The following is a 20175-nucleotide window of genomic DNA, read 5'->3' as shown; positions in this document are numbered from 1 at the left end:
ACTGTAGAGGTACTAGTGGGATTGTTGGTGATGTAGCATGTAAAGTTCACATGGAACTGGGTGCACTGAGCATGCATTAACGGTGCCAGTGTGGCTAGGCACAGCCTTAGTCACCAGGGAGGCCATTGTGGATTTATGGTTGTTGATGGTAAAGGGTAAGACAGGACTGTAAAGCTGGCTTGGAGGGGGTGGGTCGAGCACGCCAGACTTCATTGTTGAGCCTTCTGGAGGTGTTGTGGGCTTAATTCAGCAAAACACCAACAAGAGGAGGTGCCTGTGTGAAGACCCCTGTGAAGAGCTAGTGATACAGTGGCTGGTTTGGGTACTCATGGGCTGGGTCCAATGAGTATCTGTAGTTGTTAGTGATAGCTGGTTGCTGATCGGACCATAAACGGCCACAGCAACCTTAGTGTTGAGTGATAGGATTCAAGAGAAATTTTGGTGGCTGCAGGTAGGAAGAGAGTGTGGTGGGCCCTATGTGAATCTCTAATGGATTGGCATAGGATATTCTACATTTTATCTTGTGTATGATAATTAATCTTGCTAAGGTTATTAAGATTTGAAAAAGCCTATTCCAAAATGTGTGCACTGCACATGGGACACAATTCCACAATGACATCTGACTCAGTCCAGTTTGACTATAGAACTGAAGCAATTGATTGTGCTCCATGTGTAAAGGAAAAAGGCATAAACTCCTGTCTTGTCACATCTCTACGGCAATTTGCACCGTGGGAAAACTACTGGGCCGTATCTGAAACTTCTCTTCCCTAAATAAGATGCCTGAGTCCATCTGCTGCTTGTCAGATGATATGGTTTTGGGCAAATCAAGCCTAGGACAGTCTACAGCAAAGATGAGGCAAACACAACAACATTAAAGCACAAAGCAGAATCTTCAGAACATATGTGATACATAACATATCTAAATGGCATTGGATACTGCTTACAATTAGTGAATTCTGCATCTGTTGCATCAAAACACTGTCTAAAATATATACAATTGGAATTAATATGATATCCACCCTGTCCAATTATTTGCACCTTTTTTTAGGCTCAACCTTAAATGAGTCATCTTGTGCCATAGGATTTGCAGCCAGCTATGCCTCAATCAGTATTCAAAGTTAATTTAGGTGCTAATTTAGGAAGAAAAAGAACAATATATTTTAAAAAATCCTATTTCAAACAAGGGTGATTGATATTCAAGGCCATCTGGGATATCAGATAAGAGTGCCCTCAATAGCAAACTGCTGTCCAGCACTCACGATGGAGAATCATGTGATATACAAGTGTAGGGCTGGACGATATTGCCCAAATTGATATAACAATATATTTCTTAATTTCTGTTGATCCAATATAATTCCGATATCGTTATTAGTATTAAAAAAAGCCATACAATAAACAGCCAAAAACAAACAAGAAACATGACTACCATCAAACATAAAACTCTGGGCTTTGTGGAGATAAATATACATACAACCCCAATTCCAATGAAGTTGGGAAGTTGTGTAAAACATAAATAAAAACAAAATACGATGATTTGCAAATCCTTTTCAATATATATATTCAATTGAATACACTACAAAGACAAGATATTAATGTTCAGATGGATATATTTTATTGTTTTTTTGCAAATATTCTGTGTTATATAAAATAAACTGTGTTACATCAACTTTCCTTTTAACAACAATCAGTAAGTGTTTGGAGACTGAGGACACTATTTGTTGAAGCTTTGTAAGTGAACTTCTGTCCCATTCTTGCTTGATGTACAACTTCAGTTGCTCAACAGTCCGGGGTCTCCATTGTCGCATTTTGCGATTCATAATGAGCCACACATTTTGAATGGGAGACAGATATGGACTGCAGACAGGCCATTACCCACACTCTTTTACTACGAAGCCACGCTGTTGTAACACTTGAGTGAGTGAATATTTGCAGAAAATCAATAAAGGGTATTTGTTTGAACGTGAAATATCTTTTTTGTTTGTGTTTGTGTGTTTGTAGTGTATTCAATTGAATATAGTTTAAAAAGAATTTACAAAATCATATTCTGTTTATTTACACAACTTCATTGGAATCAGGGTTGTGTATATATATATATATATATATATGTGTGTGTGTGTGTGTGTGTGTGTGTGTGTGTGTATGTATGTATGTGTTTGTTTACAGACTCTCTATCCAGAAACTGACACAGAGCTCACAAATAATATCTTATTCTAGAATATGACAAAATGACAAACTGTCCCACAGTCTTATCTGCTTACCAAGGAACTTCAATCCATACAAACAATACACCTAGCTTAACTCTTTGAAATCAAAGGGGAGGGGATTTTAAATGTTTTTCTTAATATTTAAATTATTCTGTAGGCCTCAATAAAATGATATCAAAAGTAACATGACACACAAATGCATATATTATCTTTAGAACTGTGTGCATATTTTCCAAAAGAAAGTTGTCACTCCAACTAAAATGCTTATAGAAATGTTTAACTTCTGGTCCTACTCTGGTGTTTATGTGACACTTGTGTAGAATGCAGGAGCATTTACCACTCTTACGGAAATAGGCCAAAATTAAAATTACATTTTAATATTTGAATCATTGTGAATCAGGTGCTCTTCTGAATTATATATTTTCCCTCCATTAGAAAGTCACTTTAGGAGCTATGCCTTCCTACTACTTAAATTTACTATTTCAGATTAAGCTGACAGTAAAGCATCTTATTTTTTGTCTTTAATTCTAACCCTAACATTTTATTAATTTCAGAATAAAATTTTGTTTACCTGATAAAGCCTGTTACAAATACCACCAGCCTTATCACCTTATTGTTTATTCTTCATAATAACATGTACATCAGTGTTGTTTGATGTGAAATAGTGCCCAGTTGAATATATACACAGAGATATATATGTGAAAGTGACTGGAACATATTAGTAAATATATATATATATATATATATATATATATATATATATATATATATATATATATATATATATATACCTCGTGGGATTTAATTATGAATTCTCCCTTTAATATACAACTTTCGCTTCCACGCTGCCTGCTAATCGACTCACTTAAAAGTGACTCTTTCAGTGAATCGACTGAACGATTCATTAATACATCGACTCATTCGTGAATTATCCATCATTACTCGCCTCTAAGTGCACACATAGCTCCAAAGTAAGACGTTACCAAGGCTAGTCTGCAACACTAAAAGCGTGCCTAAGATAAATAAGTGCAGCAAATAAATGTTCTCAGTGACAACGACAGCCTGCTAATGTTAATGATGAGTGAATCAAAATAGAGTGTATCTTGTTTAGAGAGTGGGTCAACTCCGTGTCTAGACAACAGACACATAGAGTAAAATACCAAAGGAAGTTGCTCGGTTATAAACACAGAAAAAGTTTGCGAGGTGTATAAAATGTTTGTTTTAAAGCTCTGCTGGAGAAACAGCCATGCAACTGTCACACTCACCTCTCACAGGGTCGAGCAGGATGAACACTGTTAGTCCTGAGCAGATGCCGTATGAAAATAAAGAATGTATTAGTCCTATGATTCAGGGGCTCTTGATTTTACGAACGCACTTTATTTTCTGTAATTATAAAATCTTGAAATGTCCTGCACCAGCCTACTATTATGAATGTAACGGAGGGAACGTCCATAATTTAGCGCAGGCAAGATTTCGGTCTCCTTCTCCTTGTGTTTTTAGTCTGTATACAGAGGGAAGATGGCTGCGTCCAGCAGGTCTCAGGTGCTTTCTCTTTATCGGAGACTTTTGAAGGAGAGCAGTAATTTCCCCTCGTATAACTACAGGTAAACATACACACAAGCTTTCTGAATACAGACAGTGTAGTTTTGGCCTGTAGTTTAAAGCCGCAAACCTGCAGATCGTTGTTGTTACGAAGCCGACTTTGACTACTTATAGAACTGTCCGTTCCACCTTAAATGGTAACTTACAACAGTGACATACTGGTGCCCGCTGCAATATTTGAATCTGAGCGGATGTTCAGAGGTCTCTTCACTGACAGTACCTAGAATATCCTGGATCACTGTTGTAGTTGTAACAGTTTGCAGTAGCAAAGTAATATAACGTACTACCCATACTTTTATATACAAGCCTTGAGTATTGTGTAGTCCTCTTAAAGCATCTATATTTTTATAGTATATAAGTTTCAGCCTAAAGCATCTCAGAACAACGATAATGTGCCTGAATGTAACTTGCATCTGGGCATGTCCCAATAGCCATTTTTTTTTTCAGGTCGATTATTTTGTCCCAGAAATCGCAATAAACAATAATGTTGTGTTTTGGGCCACTATAATCGTTTAAATGCAGCAAAGTACAGTGGAATTCTAATTATTAATCATTTCAGACATTGGAATATATATATATATATATATATATATATATATATATATATATATATATATATATATATATATATATATATATATTAAATAAAACAATTAAAATTACACCACTGTTTTTAAACAAAGCAACATAATGGTTTTCATGGAAATGAGAGAAAATAAATTGCAGGAATGAATAATATATCGGTGGCAATCATTATAATGCAAATAGAATGCAAAAATTGTGTTAATTATTAAAAGGGACGTCTACGATTGTGGGTAGTCACAGTTCTGCCTGGTTTGTTTATGTTCAGAAGTTCTGCATAAGGTGGAATGGTAAAAACAACTGTTTATGTGGCTGACAATTAACTCCTCTGTAAGTTTTTATTCACTGTTTAAATTACCACATAAACTCATTTTTTACTTGTTAGCCATCTCCTAAATTTGGAGACATTTCCATCTGTGATCCGAAACAGCAAAAAATCTGTGGAGCGGGAATAGAGTGATATTTAAATTCATGCTTGTCAACGTTTGGAGTTCTCTCTGTTGTCTAAGAACCTCCAGATGACTTTGCCATGAGCAGAGAGAGATAGAGAGAGCCTAGCATACCGGCCCGAGAATGTTTGTATTTTGAACTCATTTACTGACATATTAGACTGGTTTCCAGCATGAAAAGTTCCCCTCCAGACACCAATTAGTTCCCAAAAACTCCCTTTATATTTAGAAGTTATTTACAAGAAGAAAAATCCCTAATGCATTAAAATTAGATTAAAAGATTAAAAGAATCATTCAGTATTAATGAATATATGAATATACAATTAGTTTCAGCATCTATCTCCTCTTACCCCTCCAACACTATCCTGAAGCTTGAAAAGTCACTGACCCCACAAGTTGATAGGATTGTTTCCTCTGGTTTATGACATAAGAAACCTTCACTGACTGAATTTGCCCAGTGTTCTTCAGAACACTGCTGTTTCAGTTTGAAAATGCTCAGCCATAGTGCTACAGGCATTCTGGTGCTTCTCAGATCCTCCCCTATGAAGGCTTTCTCTGGTACCCCAGAAACATAACATTCTCTGCATTAAACAATCTCAGAATGAATTGATAAAACAATAGTGAACAACTAGGCATGTAATACCCCCATGAAAACTAGATGTCAGCAAAATAACAAAATTAAACAAGTGATCATTTAAAAAAAAAAAAGAACCAGCAGCCTGACGGGCAAACAAAAAGGCAAAAAAACCTTCTAATTCATAAAGATTAATTATTGCACTAATAAAAGAGCAAATGATGTTTGAAAACTTCACTGGTAAATTATTCTCATTCAGCCCTTTAAGTAAAACAAAATGTCCAAAGCACAGTTCTCAAGTACAGATATTCAATTGCTTGAGTCAAATCCCTAAGCTCAGGCCGATTCTATGCAATAAAAAGTCAAATATAACAATGCATTGTTGTTTATATGGACATTTTTCAGTATTCAAATTGCCAAACTTGTGCCATTGTAATTCTAGCCTACATTAACATAAACCATTTGTAATGTATTTTAATGGGGGCTTTTAGCGTATATATAATGACCAATCTGAGACAACCATACTCTGTGGTGTGTGCATAACAACCACAAAAAATGACTACTGCTCAACATTTAACACTCTAATTTCTGTCTGTGTTGCATCACAGTGGCTTAGTCAGTCAGTCTTCTCTTTCTAAAACTGTCCCATTAAAACTTTCTGAAAATGAGTCCAAGCCAAATAGGATTTGTACTCAAGGCACCTATGAGCATTGTAGAGGTGTTGCTCTCACTTGTGAACTATTAAATATAGCCACAATAGAAGTTCTGTGTTTGAACTTTCGCTGTAGGCCCAGCAACCAGATTTGCATAAAAGTGCATTATGTTCCAAAAATCCATAATGATTTTTTTTTAAAGTGACCTCTTCTTTGCAAATGATACTTCTGAGCCACATAATTGTTTAATTATTTTTTTAAATATATATTTTTTAAAACCATATACACCCTAAGATCTGCATGTACACTCACTTCCATTCCATGCTTTCCTATCGATATGACTTAGTATTTGTTTCATAGTAATCACCAGATAATTAAAAGTAGTTATTGAATTCAGTTTACGGGTTAAAATGGAAAAGGAGTGAGCTTTTGAAGAGTGTTTTAGAGCACATGACACCTGCTCATCCAATATTTATTCAGGGTTTTAGTAGTGACTTTGTTGCTCATTTGCTGCAGTTTTAGCTTATAATCATCTGAATATTGCTTAACACGTGATATTGGAACATGGCTGTGAGATTTTGGGTTGCATTACGCCACAAGACCATTAGTAAGGTCCAGTATTGTTACTGGACCTTAGATGTTAGATGATAAGTTCTGAATTTTAAACACCACTTCAGCAAATGCCAAAGAGCTCTATCACTCAAGAGGACACTAATGGTCTACAGCCAAACTGTTGGAAGCTTTATGCCCTCAGCTCAGCATGGAGACCATGGGGCAGCAGCAGTTTCAGAGTATTCCACTTAATTTCACACTGTTGTAAGAACATTCATTCTGTATGCTTGTAGTTGAATATCTCTGTCAGAACTGGGTACGCCGTAAAATATATTAATTACAACCGTTGTTCATAAACTTGTGGACATCTGGTGTGACAGTGCAGTCAGGATCACAACTTAAGAGTGGACTCATACATAATGCAAGAGTTAATTCACTATTCATGTTGTATGATGGTGGGAAAATGTTCTTGTTACAGCTGTGTACGTGGTTAAGCTTGACACAGTGGCTAAGCCTTTCTTAGCCAAATGTCTGTGGTCCCAAAAGCAGTGTAGCAAGAGTCATTTGATGTAGAGATGGAAGCACTCTGAATACCCAGTCAATAAAATCATGTGGTCCTCAGCTATGAATTAATTTCTAAACGATTTTAGAAATTACAGAGACAAAAATGTTTTACATAGGACTTTATAGTAAGGATAGAAGGATTAGAACTTGTTAGGCATTGCCCTCTCCAGCTTATTATTATTATTATTATTATTATTATTATTATTATTATTATTGTTTAATATTGAGTAGCATCTGACAGACGTTTATCCTAGGCATGAAGGGTGTGTGCCACAGTTTGATGTTTGGGTGGTCTCGCATATATTGCAAATGTGTAAACTAACTGATTATTCTGAATAAAATTTCACCAAATTTGTGTGGAATTCTGGACTTGAAAGATCCACCCTTGTTGTAGAGACAGACACAAATTTGGGTGGTTAAAAACATGAAATACTCCAGTACTGGTGTTTAAAAAAAGAAAAAAAAATTACAGCCTCAGTGTGAACTTTGCTTCAGTGTAAGAATTCTCACTTGCTTCTTTTCTTAGAGATCCTCATGGAGAAGGCAGATAATAAGTGCTGTACTGGGAGAAGAGTTTAATATGCCAAGCAGAGAAGCGTCAGTACAGTCTGTTGCTTATAAAATAGCCTGTTGGAGTTGGTGATTAGGCTTTATTATTGTGAGTGGTGTTGTTGTGTTTGGGCATGACCTTGTTTCGGTCAGTTGACAGAAACTGAAATAGACTATTGTGGCTGGCGGGTAGAGAATAGCTTTAAACAAAGTGCTGGTCATATTTAAAACCACGGGGATTAAATTCCTTTGAGTGGACTATAGTATGCATAACAAATTGTGAGAATAACCAGGACATCGACAATGTGAGCACACTCTGAAATTGCATTGCCATGTTTTTATAATAAGGCAGTTGATTCGTGCTAAGTCCAGGTTGGCTGCTCGAGGCTGTCATGCGGAAACAAAGTCAGATTCTTTTCTTTGCAAATAATAGGGTTATTCTGGGGTGCTGTAAACCGGGTGAAAATGCTGCTTCTAAAAATGGATATAAAAACAGATTTATATAATAAAAACACACATGTATAACAGAAGTAAACTTGTTATGTATCTTATTGAGATATTTTTTAATGAGACTGGGCCCTAAAGGGTGAAAGACAAGACAGGAATGACTGCAGTATTTACTGTCCTTAGACACAGGCTAAAAACACATTAAGATAACTTAAATTAGTCAGAAATTATAATCTTTAGACAACTTTAGACATTGTTAATTCAAAAATGCCCCAGTCACATTAAAGGAACACTAGGTAGGCTCCTGGGTTCCCTCTACAGTTGCAGAGTGTAATTTACTTTTACTCTGAAATCAAAGGGGAGTGCAGTGCTGAGCCCAGAGTAGCCAAGGTAGAGGCTCTATTCTCCCTTTTACAGGTCTGTAAAGCATCACAATGATTTTGGAGTGGCAAATTCAAGGTAAAAATACTGCCTAGCGTTACTTTAATTATTGTTTATCACATCACACACAGCCCTATCTGGATGGGATAAAATTTCCATGGCATCCTGGGGTAATTGTCTCTTTTTTGGGGTGGACTTCTGTAATTTTATTTTTACCATGTCTGTGTTTTTCACTGACATACTGAGAGAAAAATACAGGCTGAATTACCTACTGTTTTTCACTGAACTCAGCAGTTGTCTGGTCATTTTAATCCTGTCCAGATGCAAATCTCTGAATTTTAATAGGCAGATCTCACTTTAAGTTGGATATAGTAGGAGTTTGAGCACTGCTGCACACCATATTTAGCCTCTGAGCATGCATTTACATAGATGTTCCCAGGAAATGCTTTCAGAGCAGCAGAAAAATAAAGTAGAACTAGAACCTCACACGTGACCATGTGATATCGCAGCATAATGTGCGAACAAGAGACGTTTTTCATTTCCGCTTAGATGCAAGTGTTTTATCACAGAGAAGGCATTTAAAATAACTATTACAGATAACCCATGAAAAACAAATGATTTCCAAATGGGACTTTAAAAGTGCCAAAGAGGTGCTGTGTTGTGCTGAACAATTATAAGTACCTTAGATTTCAGTGGGTAGTTCAGTGGGCAGACCTTTATAAATGACATGTAAAGGAACTCATAAATGAATGAACAAATAATGTACCAAGGTGAATCGACATTTATCACAGTAATCACACTTATATACCAAACCAACTGAGAATTTCAGTTTATTTTCAGTAAATTTGACAAGATTTAATTTCATGGACAGTTTCCAAGCACCCACAGCTATCTTCGCCCACTGTTGTTTATAGTGTACTGAGAGGTTACTGCATTAGTGTACATTAGGCTAATAACAGAAGCTCTTTTCAGAGGAACTGAAGTTTTTAATTTGGCACTCAAAGTATATCTTGGCACGCATGCAGTTAAAGGGTTAGGGTTAGTTTTCTTACTCCGATTGCAGTGTCATAGAATATTACTTGATGTTCTTAATCTCCCAAAAAAGAAAAAAAACAACACAGTGTATAATTCAGAATAATTCACATCAGACATAATTTTATTTTTCTCATGAATCCTAATGTCTTATTTTAATGTCACAAAATTGCTTTGCTTAATTTTACTCATGTGAGTTAATGTATTTTGTTTGGATGGAGCTTTTTTACTACTATACTCCAGAAGATTAAACCTGTTCTGCTTGGGTAAGCTGCATGTGCTGTGCTCAATGCTATTTCATTGTGTGGTATAATCTGTTAAATAATTCAGCGCTCAAGAAAGCAGTTTGTTCCACTGGGGGAAAGTAACTAGGGTTCCACAGAGCCATTGCAGAGTGTAATATACCTTCAAATGGGCTGTTTAGCTTCATGGCTAGAGCCGCAAGCAAGCGCTGACAGCGTATGTGATCAGAATTGCTTTAGTTTTCTAAGGAAGGTGAGGCGCTTCAAACAATGAGCGAGATGACTACATTGTGGTGGTGGCGTAAAAGGGAGAAAGGGAGTGAATGGGATGCGGGAGGGGATGTGTAAATGAATAAAACGCAGCCGGAGGGAAAGACAGTTGCATAGTGAGGGTGGGTAATGTAGAGACAGAGAAAAAGAGTGAGGGAGTGTTATTTGAAGTTGTTTCAGGTTAAGAAAATGACTGATCTGCAGAGAGTGATATATATGTGAACGTAAACAGAGATGGAGACACTCTGGGGAGTAGGACGTGCTTTATTGACGGTATGTATAACTGCAAAATCACGGCAGCAGTGGCAGCATTAGCAGACGGCTGGAAGTAGGACAGCTCTTGCGTAAAAGCACCTCCCTGTTAAATATAACCCTCCCCTGTGGCTCTGTACTCCAGCTCTACGTTCGCACAGTCTGTGACGACTCATGTACACTCGATCATAGTCATAAAGCTGTCAGGAATTAAATCTTTAAAAGCCTCAGATAAATAAGTGATCAGGGAGAAGCTCTCCCCACATCACACGCTGTTTTCCCCTCTGAAATCGCCCAGCCCTCCTCTGAAAATAGGCTATTCCGAGCCAAGTCTGTTTGTTTGATCACTTCAGAGAGGTGCCCAAGCATCACATGGTGCCAGAATGAGAGTATGCCTCTCTGTAACAATGAGAGCATGTCTGTCTGCAACGATCTACTGTTCACCCAACTGCTTGTACTCCCATTTACACATTAAGTAGTGTCTGAGCATCAACATCTCACTGACTCGGGTGTGGTTTTGTATTGATATGAAGAAAACCACAGATACAAACTCCTCACGCTTGATATGGACAGTTGTTGTTCACCTGACATGACCTGGAGGGACATTCAGCACAGTTTGGTGTCTGAGTTACCTGCCCAAACACACCTACAAAATCTAGCAATGATTCAGCTGAATCAAAAGTGTTCAAGGTGCTAGAGGTTATTTTACTTTGTGTAAAGGGTACAGGGAACAGATGGTCCAGATGATTGAGCACTGGCCCAAAAACAGAAAACAAAAAAGGCATTGGTATTGGCCAGAAGATTGAGAAGGACATCAGCATTCACCTAAAGGTAGACAAGGGTGTAAGAACTTGCAGTTCTCTGAAGGTAAGCTTGGAGGTCTTCATGATAAACATGTATTCCATTATAGAAGCAGACCTCTATTTCTTTTAATTCTTCTCTACTTCTGGGCTACCACGTGGCACAATGATTCTGCCTCATCACTGCCAGTGGTACTGACCAGCACATACAGCTGATATGACAGATGTGAGATATAGTATGTGTGTAAATGTTTTGGAGTTCTGAGCTGTCCTGCTGAGCTTGTAAACAGCGGAGAAATGTAACCAAGACTCCAGGGGTCTGCCCAACATGCATGGTGTTGCACCAAACACAGTTGCAGAAACACACACAAATGGAGTGTGTTCCAGTTTTATTTCTTATTATTTGTTTGTATGAATTATTGTAAGTGACCCCGTCCAGCTCCACTTGGCAATAACGCTGTATTTGAGCCTCTGAGGTCTTCTTTGAGTTACTGAACCTCGGCTCGCCCACGGATGGCATCACTCTTGTTTGGTTCCAGCTGGGAACGTTTGCAGAACTGTTCCATATTTAGCTCGCAAACTGGAACTGTTCCAGTTCCTCTATGAGCTATTTGTCCAGTGTGAGCAAGCTTAAAACCAATGCTTTATGGTGAATTTAACCAACATTACCTGGGTCAGTTGTAGGGCTGGACAATAGTTCAATATCAGTATATATCGCAATATAAAGTGTTTCAATAACCATGATATGATTTTTTATATTTCAATATATACAATTTACAGCATCTGTCACTGACTGATGGTCATTACAGGGCACTGCCATCAGTTCATTCTACTCAATTTAGTTACTTTAAAAATATTAATATTGGCAAAGCCACGAGGTTTGATTGTGATGTCTTGTTGTTTTCAGTTCTTAACAGTTATTCTGTGGCTTTACTGTTCATATTGATAACAGAATTATATAGTATTGACCAAAATTAAGAAATATATTGTGATATAAATTTTAGCCATATCGTCCAGCTCTAGTCTGCAGTCTCGAAAATGATTAAATAACATAGGCATTTATACTTGCCACTTAACGTTGTTGCAGTATTCTCCGAAAGGGCAGGTGGCAGTACACTACATAAACAGTGAAAATAGATGGAGCGCAGAACTTGCAGTGAGCGCTAAGTAACGAAAAAGTTGGAGGTGTACCACCACGTGTTCCGACACCGCATGGGGCCAGCGCACAGGTGCAGGGGCGCCACAATTGCGTCACTGTTGACGTGTGCAACCTTGCACCATGTTTGATGCATCAGGTATAAACCAAGTTTAAGAGTGAGTTTTACAGAGTGAATAAAATGAAAGTAAACTCTACATTTACTTTTTCCAACTTGTTAAATTGCACACACAAACAAATGTAAGCCATTTGTAATTTAATAAGTATTCCTTCAATTATTTTGATTCAACCTGTTCTATCATTTCAAAATTTTTGTGTGTAAGATACTTCCATACAGTCTGTTCTGGCCTGCTAAACTGTTTGGTAGCATTGATTTTAACACATTTGCCTCCACCCACCCAAGGCTGGTGGCAGTGTGTGTGAGCAGGGGAGGACCAGGGGAAATGGTGGCATTGGAGACAAATTGGAGACAAGTACTTTAATTTATGTAAAACCTTCCCTATTCCATACGTCCTGTTGACTCTACATTTGTTGTTTTTCCCTATAAATATTGAAAATATTCTACAAATATTTGAATCATGGACTAATACTGACACCAAATATATGTACATATCTGCCTATGACATTTAACACAGAATGATCACCAGCTGCACTTGATTAGCATCAGACTTTAATTATCCTTGATAAACTTTAATTGATTTTAAACTCCTCTCTTTTGCCCTCTGATTTCCTTCAGGTTTACCGTCTGCTCGTTTACTTGGGTCCAAGGCTCAATGTGTTTGGCCTGCACTCCATACTGAAAAAGTGGCTCAGGCTTGATCCTCCTGTTTAGCAGAGAGCAGCAAAGAGCTATAAACTTCTGTAGGCTGAGTCCTAGCCTAACTCACTGCATATGTGGGCTCAGCCTCCGTGCCCTTGCTCATGCACACCAGCAAAACCTCTGATGTGACTACACTGTGCCTTCTCCATGTTTAAAAATAAGGCAGCACTCCTCTCCTCTCCTCCTGCCTCTGTTTTTATGAAGCTATATGGCACCATAACTTTGCGCCTACTATCGCACTTTTGACCACGCTCAGCTGATTTTCTGGTTGAAACCCAGTTCAAGGGAAGGATGTTTCTAATTAATAATATATGAAGCATGTGTTTCTAACCGAAGGTCTCATTAAATATTTAGGCTCTTTAATTGGTATCACTTTATAGAGCTATGAAACATTGTTGGTGTGAGTTCTTGGTGGTACTCACCAATGTTCATGTTCTTCGGTGGCACTGCCATGTGGGTGAAGTGAATTAATTGGGTGTGCAACTGCCCACGGCTTCACTAATTGTCGGGCACTGCAGAAGGGCGGTTTGAAACAAGCTAATGTCAAAAGGCCTCAACTGTGTGTGTGTGTGTGTGATGGGAAATTTAATTCAGTTACAGGGGTGGGAAACACAGGGCATCTTACGATACGATATTTTCATGATGCATTGTTCACTGTATAAGATATAAGATCTGTATAAATGTTGTGGTAATTTGTGGTAGTCTGGCGTCATCACGTCTCCTCTTCCTGTATTCATCGTTCCAAATTACAAGCCCTCTGCAGAGTTTTCATAAAAGTCTGAAGCAGCAGCAGTAACTCTGCTGGACTGAGCAGAACTGTAGTATTTGTTTCTTGTGAATGTGAATATTAAGCTACTCCAGCACTTCAAAATGGTATTGGGATTATATTACTCGTTCTGAAATGTTCTAGTTACTACTGCAATGCTTCACTAGGTGGATTTTATATTAGCTGTTTGTAAAGACACCTTTTGTTTACTTTGTTATTAAAAAGCAACTTGGATGAAGGCAATTTCTTTCTTAATGCGATATATTCAGTTTAAGCAGATACACTGCGCTGATTTTAATAACTGCAATGTACTTGGTGTGCACTGTGTATCAGTACTATCTAGGAGATTATAAGTATCATATCAGGACTTGGATAGGGATTGGGCCAAAAAAACTTGATCGGAACATAACTATTGTTACACAGAATACTGATACTAGAAAAGTATCTCAATACTTTGACATTAAATAATGGTACAATACCCCATATAATGAGTACCGGTATTTTAAGAAGGAGTGTTTTAAAATAAGAGCGGTATTTCCAATAATTGACATGGGGGGCAGTGTGCACCCGCAGTGCTTTGCCTCATTGATGATCTGCTAGTTTTAGTGACTTTTCAAACCTTCTAGTGAGTGATTTAAAAAAAAAAAAAACACTAAGCTACTTTTTATAAAAGAGAATCGCCGGTAGCACTTGTTAGAACACCGGGACTGACTGTGAGCGGGAGAGACAGCTCTCTCTTTCCACGCCTTCTCTGCTCTTGGAGACGGAGCTTTGGGAGACACAGCTCCCTTGACAGCACAGTCTGTCCACGTGGCAGCTCACACAGATCGAATTTACAAAAAGTGCTCCCAAAGACTTTCATGTAGAATGTATTCCTTTTTTTGAACTCCTGAACTGAGATCACATAATTGATTGAGGCATTAAGCTTTATTCAAACAAGTAAACAAGTCTTTTGAAAGTATAACACGGGACCGAAAGCACGATTGGAAACAGAAATGGCAAAACATCAAGTGTGGCGTCACACTTAACCATCAGGTACCAGTGATTTTGCCGACCGCCCTCGGAGAAAGTACATTACTTTTTCTGATGTTTTAGATTTTTGCAATGGTATGGTTTCAGTATCGGTATCAAGATATTTAGGCAGGTATCGTATCGAAAGTCATTCTTCAAAGTCATTGGTATCGTGACAAGACTAGACATAACTAGTTTTTTGTTATGCTGTATTTTACCGCCATTTTATAAAAGCATTATAATAGGTCATGAGGTCTTTTAAAATGGATCAGGAAAAACGGAAATATTACCATAACATACATATTACTTACAGCTAATTGTATTGGCAAATGTTCCACTGTTGATATTTCTGAGCATGGTACAATTACATTAGAAATCAACATATACACAATCAAACCTGTCAGTGATATATTCAGGGACTTCATTCCCTTTTCCCAGCTCTTTAAATCATCTGCCAGAGGAGTTACTGTCTGTGCTTATCCTCCTTAGTCTCTGTGAAATGGATTGGCATGTGGAAGCTGAGCTTTGTGTGCTAAAGTGTTTTCTGTCACTATTTAAAGAAGCTCACAAGCTTATTTAAATCATAATTTGTGTGTGTCTGTGTGCGTGGCGTGCCTGCACATGCTTTTGTGTGATTCCAGTTGTTTTCAAGGTACTGTTTAATTTTGCTGCATCAAAAAAAATAGGATGTTCACTCCAGACCCCACTCTAATTGTACTGATGCATTTTGTGAATGGTCACGTCCCAACAACTGCTCTGTTTGTCTGCGTTCAACTGTATCAGATGCCCATTGTGTGAGGGAAATGACAGACTTGTGTGAGCAACGCATTTCTTAGCATAATAAATCTAATTTGGTAACATGACTAATAAGCATGTGCGTGATTTTGAAAGGACAGAGGAAGGAGTGCTTTTTCCTCCCCTTCTCTCTCTCTCTCTTTTTCTCTGCCCAACATGTTGCCTCTCCTAAAGCCAGGCTGTTTGACAGACTGTGTCTCTGAGGATGAGAGCTACTCACCACTGCATGCGATGAATCAGGAATTTTCTACACTGATGACAAAGACCAACTGTGCGATGGTCTTTTGGCCACCGGCAGCTCTCGTCACGTGGCTCTTGTTGGACCCCCGTCATCTTCTTAGTCACTGAAGGCCAGTGTGCTGGGTTATAAACTGATCACACTCGCCAGATTGGATCTTAAATCTCATGCCTGTTATGTCCATGGTGAAGTAGAGCTCCATAAATTCTGAATATGACAGGACGCTCCTATGCACAATTTGCAAAGCTGTTCATGATATAAGCTGCTTAAATGTAGCAGCAAGCAGGGTGCACTGATATGGGAATTCTGGGCCCATGTCGATACCCGATATTATATATATATCTGCCAGTACTGATGCCAATATTCACATTTATATAATAAAAAGATAAGACCCTGCATAAACCTTATAGACAGATTTAATAATTATTTGCATAACATTTTACCTTTCAACAAAGTGTATGTAAACAATAAAATCACAGATGTCTCTTGTGAGAAAATTTTGTTAGCTAATTGGTCCTTACATAGACAGGTCAAAGAATTAAATACATTCATTAAATCTGTAACCACTTAATTCGGTGTCACGGTGGGTCTGGAGCCTACCCGGAATCACTGGGAGCAAGGCAGGAACACACCCTGGAGGGGGAGGCCAGTCCTTCGCAGGGCAACACACACTCACACATTCACTCACACCTATGGACACTTTGGGTAGCTAATACACCTACCAACGTGTGTTTTTGGACCGTGGGAGGAAACCGGAGCACTCGGAGGAAACCCACGCAGACACAGGGATAACACACCAAACTCCTCACAGACAGTCACCCGGAGTGGGGCTTGAACCCACAACTTCCAGGTCCCTGGAGCTGTGTAATAGCAACACTGCTTGTGGTGCCACTGTGCCTTTTAAACTGACAAGTTAAATAAAATTAATATATCTACTCAAACTAATAAAAACAAGTGAATACTTTTTATAGCAAACAATATGATATTAAATTAATACAAAGAAATATCAGTGTAAATATACCAGTATAACCAGTATAACACCTTTGTGCTTCTCCACACTGTCAGATGTGGAAAAATCTTAGCCATATTATTTTTTTTCAAGTTCATTTTTGTTTTCCAGCAATTATCTGATTGAAATTTTGAAAAATTAGAGAATCTAGCCGATACCAATAATGCAATGCCAATAAGCCGATATATGCCTATTCCGGTATAATTCGGATATCTTCATGCATCACTAGCAGTTTTGGTTTAAATTTGTATACATTATTAAATAAATATTTACATGCGTCAATCCAGTCTGTTAAACCTGAACTCTTGGATGCCTAGAGTCATATTATTACAATGTTTAAAGGAACACTAGTTAAGATTTGTGTTTATTTATTTATTTTATTGTTTTACAGTGAGTCTGTCTGTGAGATATGAAGTGTAGTCTTGGGAGTTTCCCTTCTTTTTTTGACAGCAGCATCCTCTACTCTTCTGTTAAAGCTTTACACTAGATATTTGACCATTACAATTTCATGGCTTTCAGCCACAAAAGGATTAGTCGGGTCAGGTATGGCTTGTCGACGGTGGTGCATCAGTCTAGAGAACACAGATGCACTGCTCTAATGCAGCAGGGGCATTATACCTTTCCAGCTGATGCTTGTCCTTGAGCACTGTACCTGTTTCTTCCCTTTTATCTCATTTGAACAGTCTTAGCACTTTAGAATGATTGTCTACAACAGATAGAATATGACAGAATCTCTACTCGTTTTAAAGCGCTACAAAGATGAAATAATTAGAATAAAATTGCAGCATGATTTTGTCATTTATATTGCCATGGTTGTCAGGACTGTTACATTTAAGAGTTAGCTTAAGCTTTGCTGTTAGGTCAAGGCTACAGATTGAAATGAAAGGTTCTAGGTGCAAGAGATTTTGTCCCCTGTATTTTGTGCCTGTATTAGTGTAGAAGTTGAGTTTCATGTTGATACATGTCTTTTCTTACACATTCCTTTATTTACTTTAAAGGCAGTTGATACAGATGGTTAGGTCTGTATGCCTGTGGTCTGAAGTCCATTCGTCTTGTAATTGGCCATGACACAGACCTATCATGCATTAACAATGACACTGGATGAACGGCAGAACCGTCAAACGCGCATGACTCCTGCTTCAAAGTGCCGGGCTTATTTTAGACTGCTTTGAACTGCTTGTCAGTCAGAGCATTCTGAGGATGAGTCGGTCTTCATCTGACAAGTGCTCCTCTTTATTTATTTATTTTATTATTTATTTTTCTTTGTCCCTCTTCCCCCCCCACCGCCTCAAATCACAGTTTTGCATCTGTCAACTGCTCTGTTTTTTCAGCAGATGATCTGAGGTTTGCACTCGTGTGTGGTATTGTGTGTGGGCAGTTTTGCTTTCTCTGCTGTTAACCTATTAGCCTACTTGCTCACTTTCTCATCTGCTTCCTTTCATGTCCATACCATAATACCACATTCTCTCATAGTCTCTCTCTTTGTATTGGGGTGTGCATTGTGGCCAATTTACGTCACAATTAGTCATTTTCACCATGTAGGATTTGTTTCATATTTAGATTTTTTTCAGCTGTTTTGAAAGTTGGAACAGATGTATGGTGTCAAAATAGGTTCTAAAGTTCTGAGAACCAAAGAACAGAATCCATAACCAATAAATGTCATTTTGTAATTGAGAAAACTGTCATTAATATTGAGAGTTATAAAACAATGTTGGTAAACAGAATATTTATGTGTATAATTGTCTATTGTAAGTTTAATATTCTTGAAAAATCCATTTTTGTTTTCATTTCGCCTTTTCTCGTTTGCGCTTCTCTCAGTCTTACTTTCGCCTCCAGATGTTTTTCGTTTTTTACTGACGGTGTGGGGATCTAGACAGTCATTGGCTGCTAAAGTTAAGCCCCGCCCACCCAGCAGATTCTGCACACCCTAACCCTGATTACAAAATGATTCTAAGCCTCTATGAGGAACTGTGCGTTACTAAAAGACATAATCGTTAATAAATATTTGATATGTCTTACCAGTGTTTACCGGACGGTCTTTTTCCAATCAGGGTAAGATTGCCACGCTCTCGCTGACGTAACCGGGTGTGCAGAATCAGCTGGGTAGGCGGGGCTTAATGTAACAGCCAATGACTGTCTAGATCCCGACCCTTGCCAAAAATGAGAATCTTCTGGAGGCGAACGTGAGACTGCGAGAAACGCAACCGAGAAAAGGCAGAATGAAAATGAAGACGTATTCTTCAAGAATATTAAACTCAAAATAGATGATTATATACAGAAATATTTGGTTTACAAACCTGTTTTTATATCTCTGAATATTAATGACAGTTTTCTCAAAAACAAAATTACATGTATTGCTTATGGATTCTGTTTTTTGGTTCTCAGAAATTTAGAACCTATTTTGACGCCATACAGATACAATGCACTGGTAAAGCAGCACCTGAAAAAAATGCCATCAAAGACAAACCTATGACCCTGAGAGCAAATCAACCAATCTAATGGAGAGTACAACATAGCATGGATATCACCGACATTAAGAATTTAAATCTGAATTTTGAATATTTAAATACAATTTCGGTATATTTTTTTATATTCCTGAAATTCTGTATTTGAATTTGAATATGAATCTGGCCTAGATATGCATTTTTGAGACCTTAGTTTTTAATATTTTAATCTTATTAATACTATGATTAATATTCAAATATGCAAATAATAATATTATTGTTGAAATATAAATAAATATTGTAAGAACTTTCAAAACCTTAATATTTCACAACCTCATGCCATTCACTGCGTGAAGCCAGATAAAAAGGAGAGAGAGAGAGAGAGAGAGAGAGAGAGAGAGAGAGAGAGAGAGAGAGAGAGAGAGAGAGAGAGAGAGAGAGAGAGAGAGAGAGAGAGAGAGAGAGAGAGAGAGAGAGATAAAACTCTCTCCATTACTCACTATTTCACTTTCTTGTAAATGAGTGGCATTAGTGTTTTGCAAATAATTGAAAATTAATTAAATCGACATTCAGAACTTCTAATCAACATAATCTTGTCTATATCAACAAGTTTTTTAACTGTTTATTTATTAATTAATTTTTTTATTCTGTTATGTCCCCACTGTGTCTTGTCTGTTCTGTTATGTCCACACTTGTCCCTTTTGAAACCATAGCACCAAGCTGTAGTCACCTGATTCTTCCCCATCTGCTACATAGAAGCAACCTAAACTCAGAGGCCAACCA

At 37.8% G+C, this 20175-nt stretch overlaps 2 protein-coding genes across 4 annotated transcripts in view; one reads left to right on the top strand and one right to left on the bottom strand.

Annotated features, from left to right (window-relative positions):
- fars2 (phenylalanyl-tRNA synthetase 2, mitochondrial) overlaps positions 1 to 3717 on the bottom strand; it is a 181514-nt gene extending 177797 nt beyond the window's left edge. The window contains exon 1 of one of the 3 annotated variants that reach the window (XR_010804352.1): positions 3470 to 3716. The gene's annotated coding sequence lies outside the window, so the exon portion shown is untranslated. Of the gene's footprint in view, positions 1 to 3469 lie in introns of all 3 variants that reach the window. The other 2 variants (XM_066683027.1, XM_066683028.1) reach the window with 2 other exon arrangements.
- The window catches only part of LOC136708460 (LYR motif-containing protein 4), a 71711-nt gene continuing 55191 nt past the window's right edge, over positions 3656 to 20175 (top strand). Inside the window, exon 1 of the mRNA XM_066683029.1 lies at positions 3656 to 3808. Within this exon, the coding sequence (XP_066539126.1) occupies positions 3723 to 3808 (86 nt within the window). The 5' untranslated portion in view covers positions 3656 to 3722. The remainder of the gene's footprint in view (positions 3809 to 20175) is intronic.

This window comes from Hoplias malabaricus, chromosome 10, assembly GCF_029633855.1.
Source record: "Hoplias malabaricus isolate fHopMal1 chromosome 10, fHopMal1.hap1, whole genome shotgun sequence".
Classification (NCBI taxonomy): domain Eukaryota; kingdom Metazoa; phylum Chordata; class Actinopteri; order Characiformes; family Erythrinidae; genus Hoplias; species Hoplias malabaricus.
This window is presented reverse-complemented; position numbering and strand designations above follow the sequence as displayed.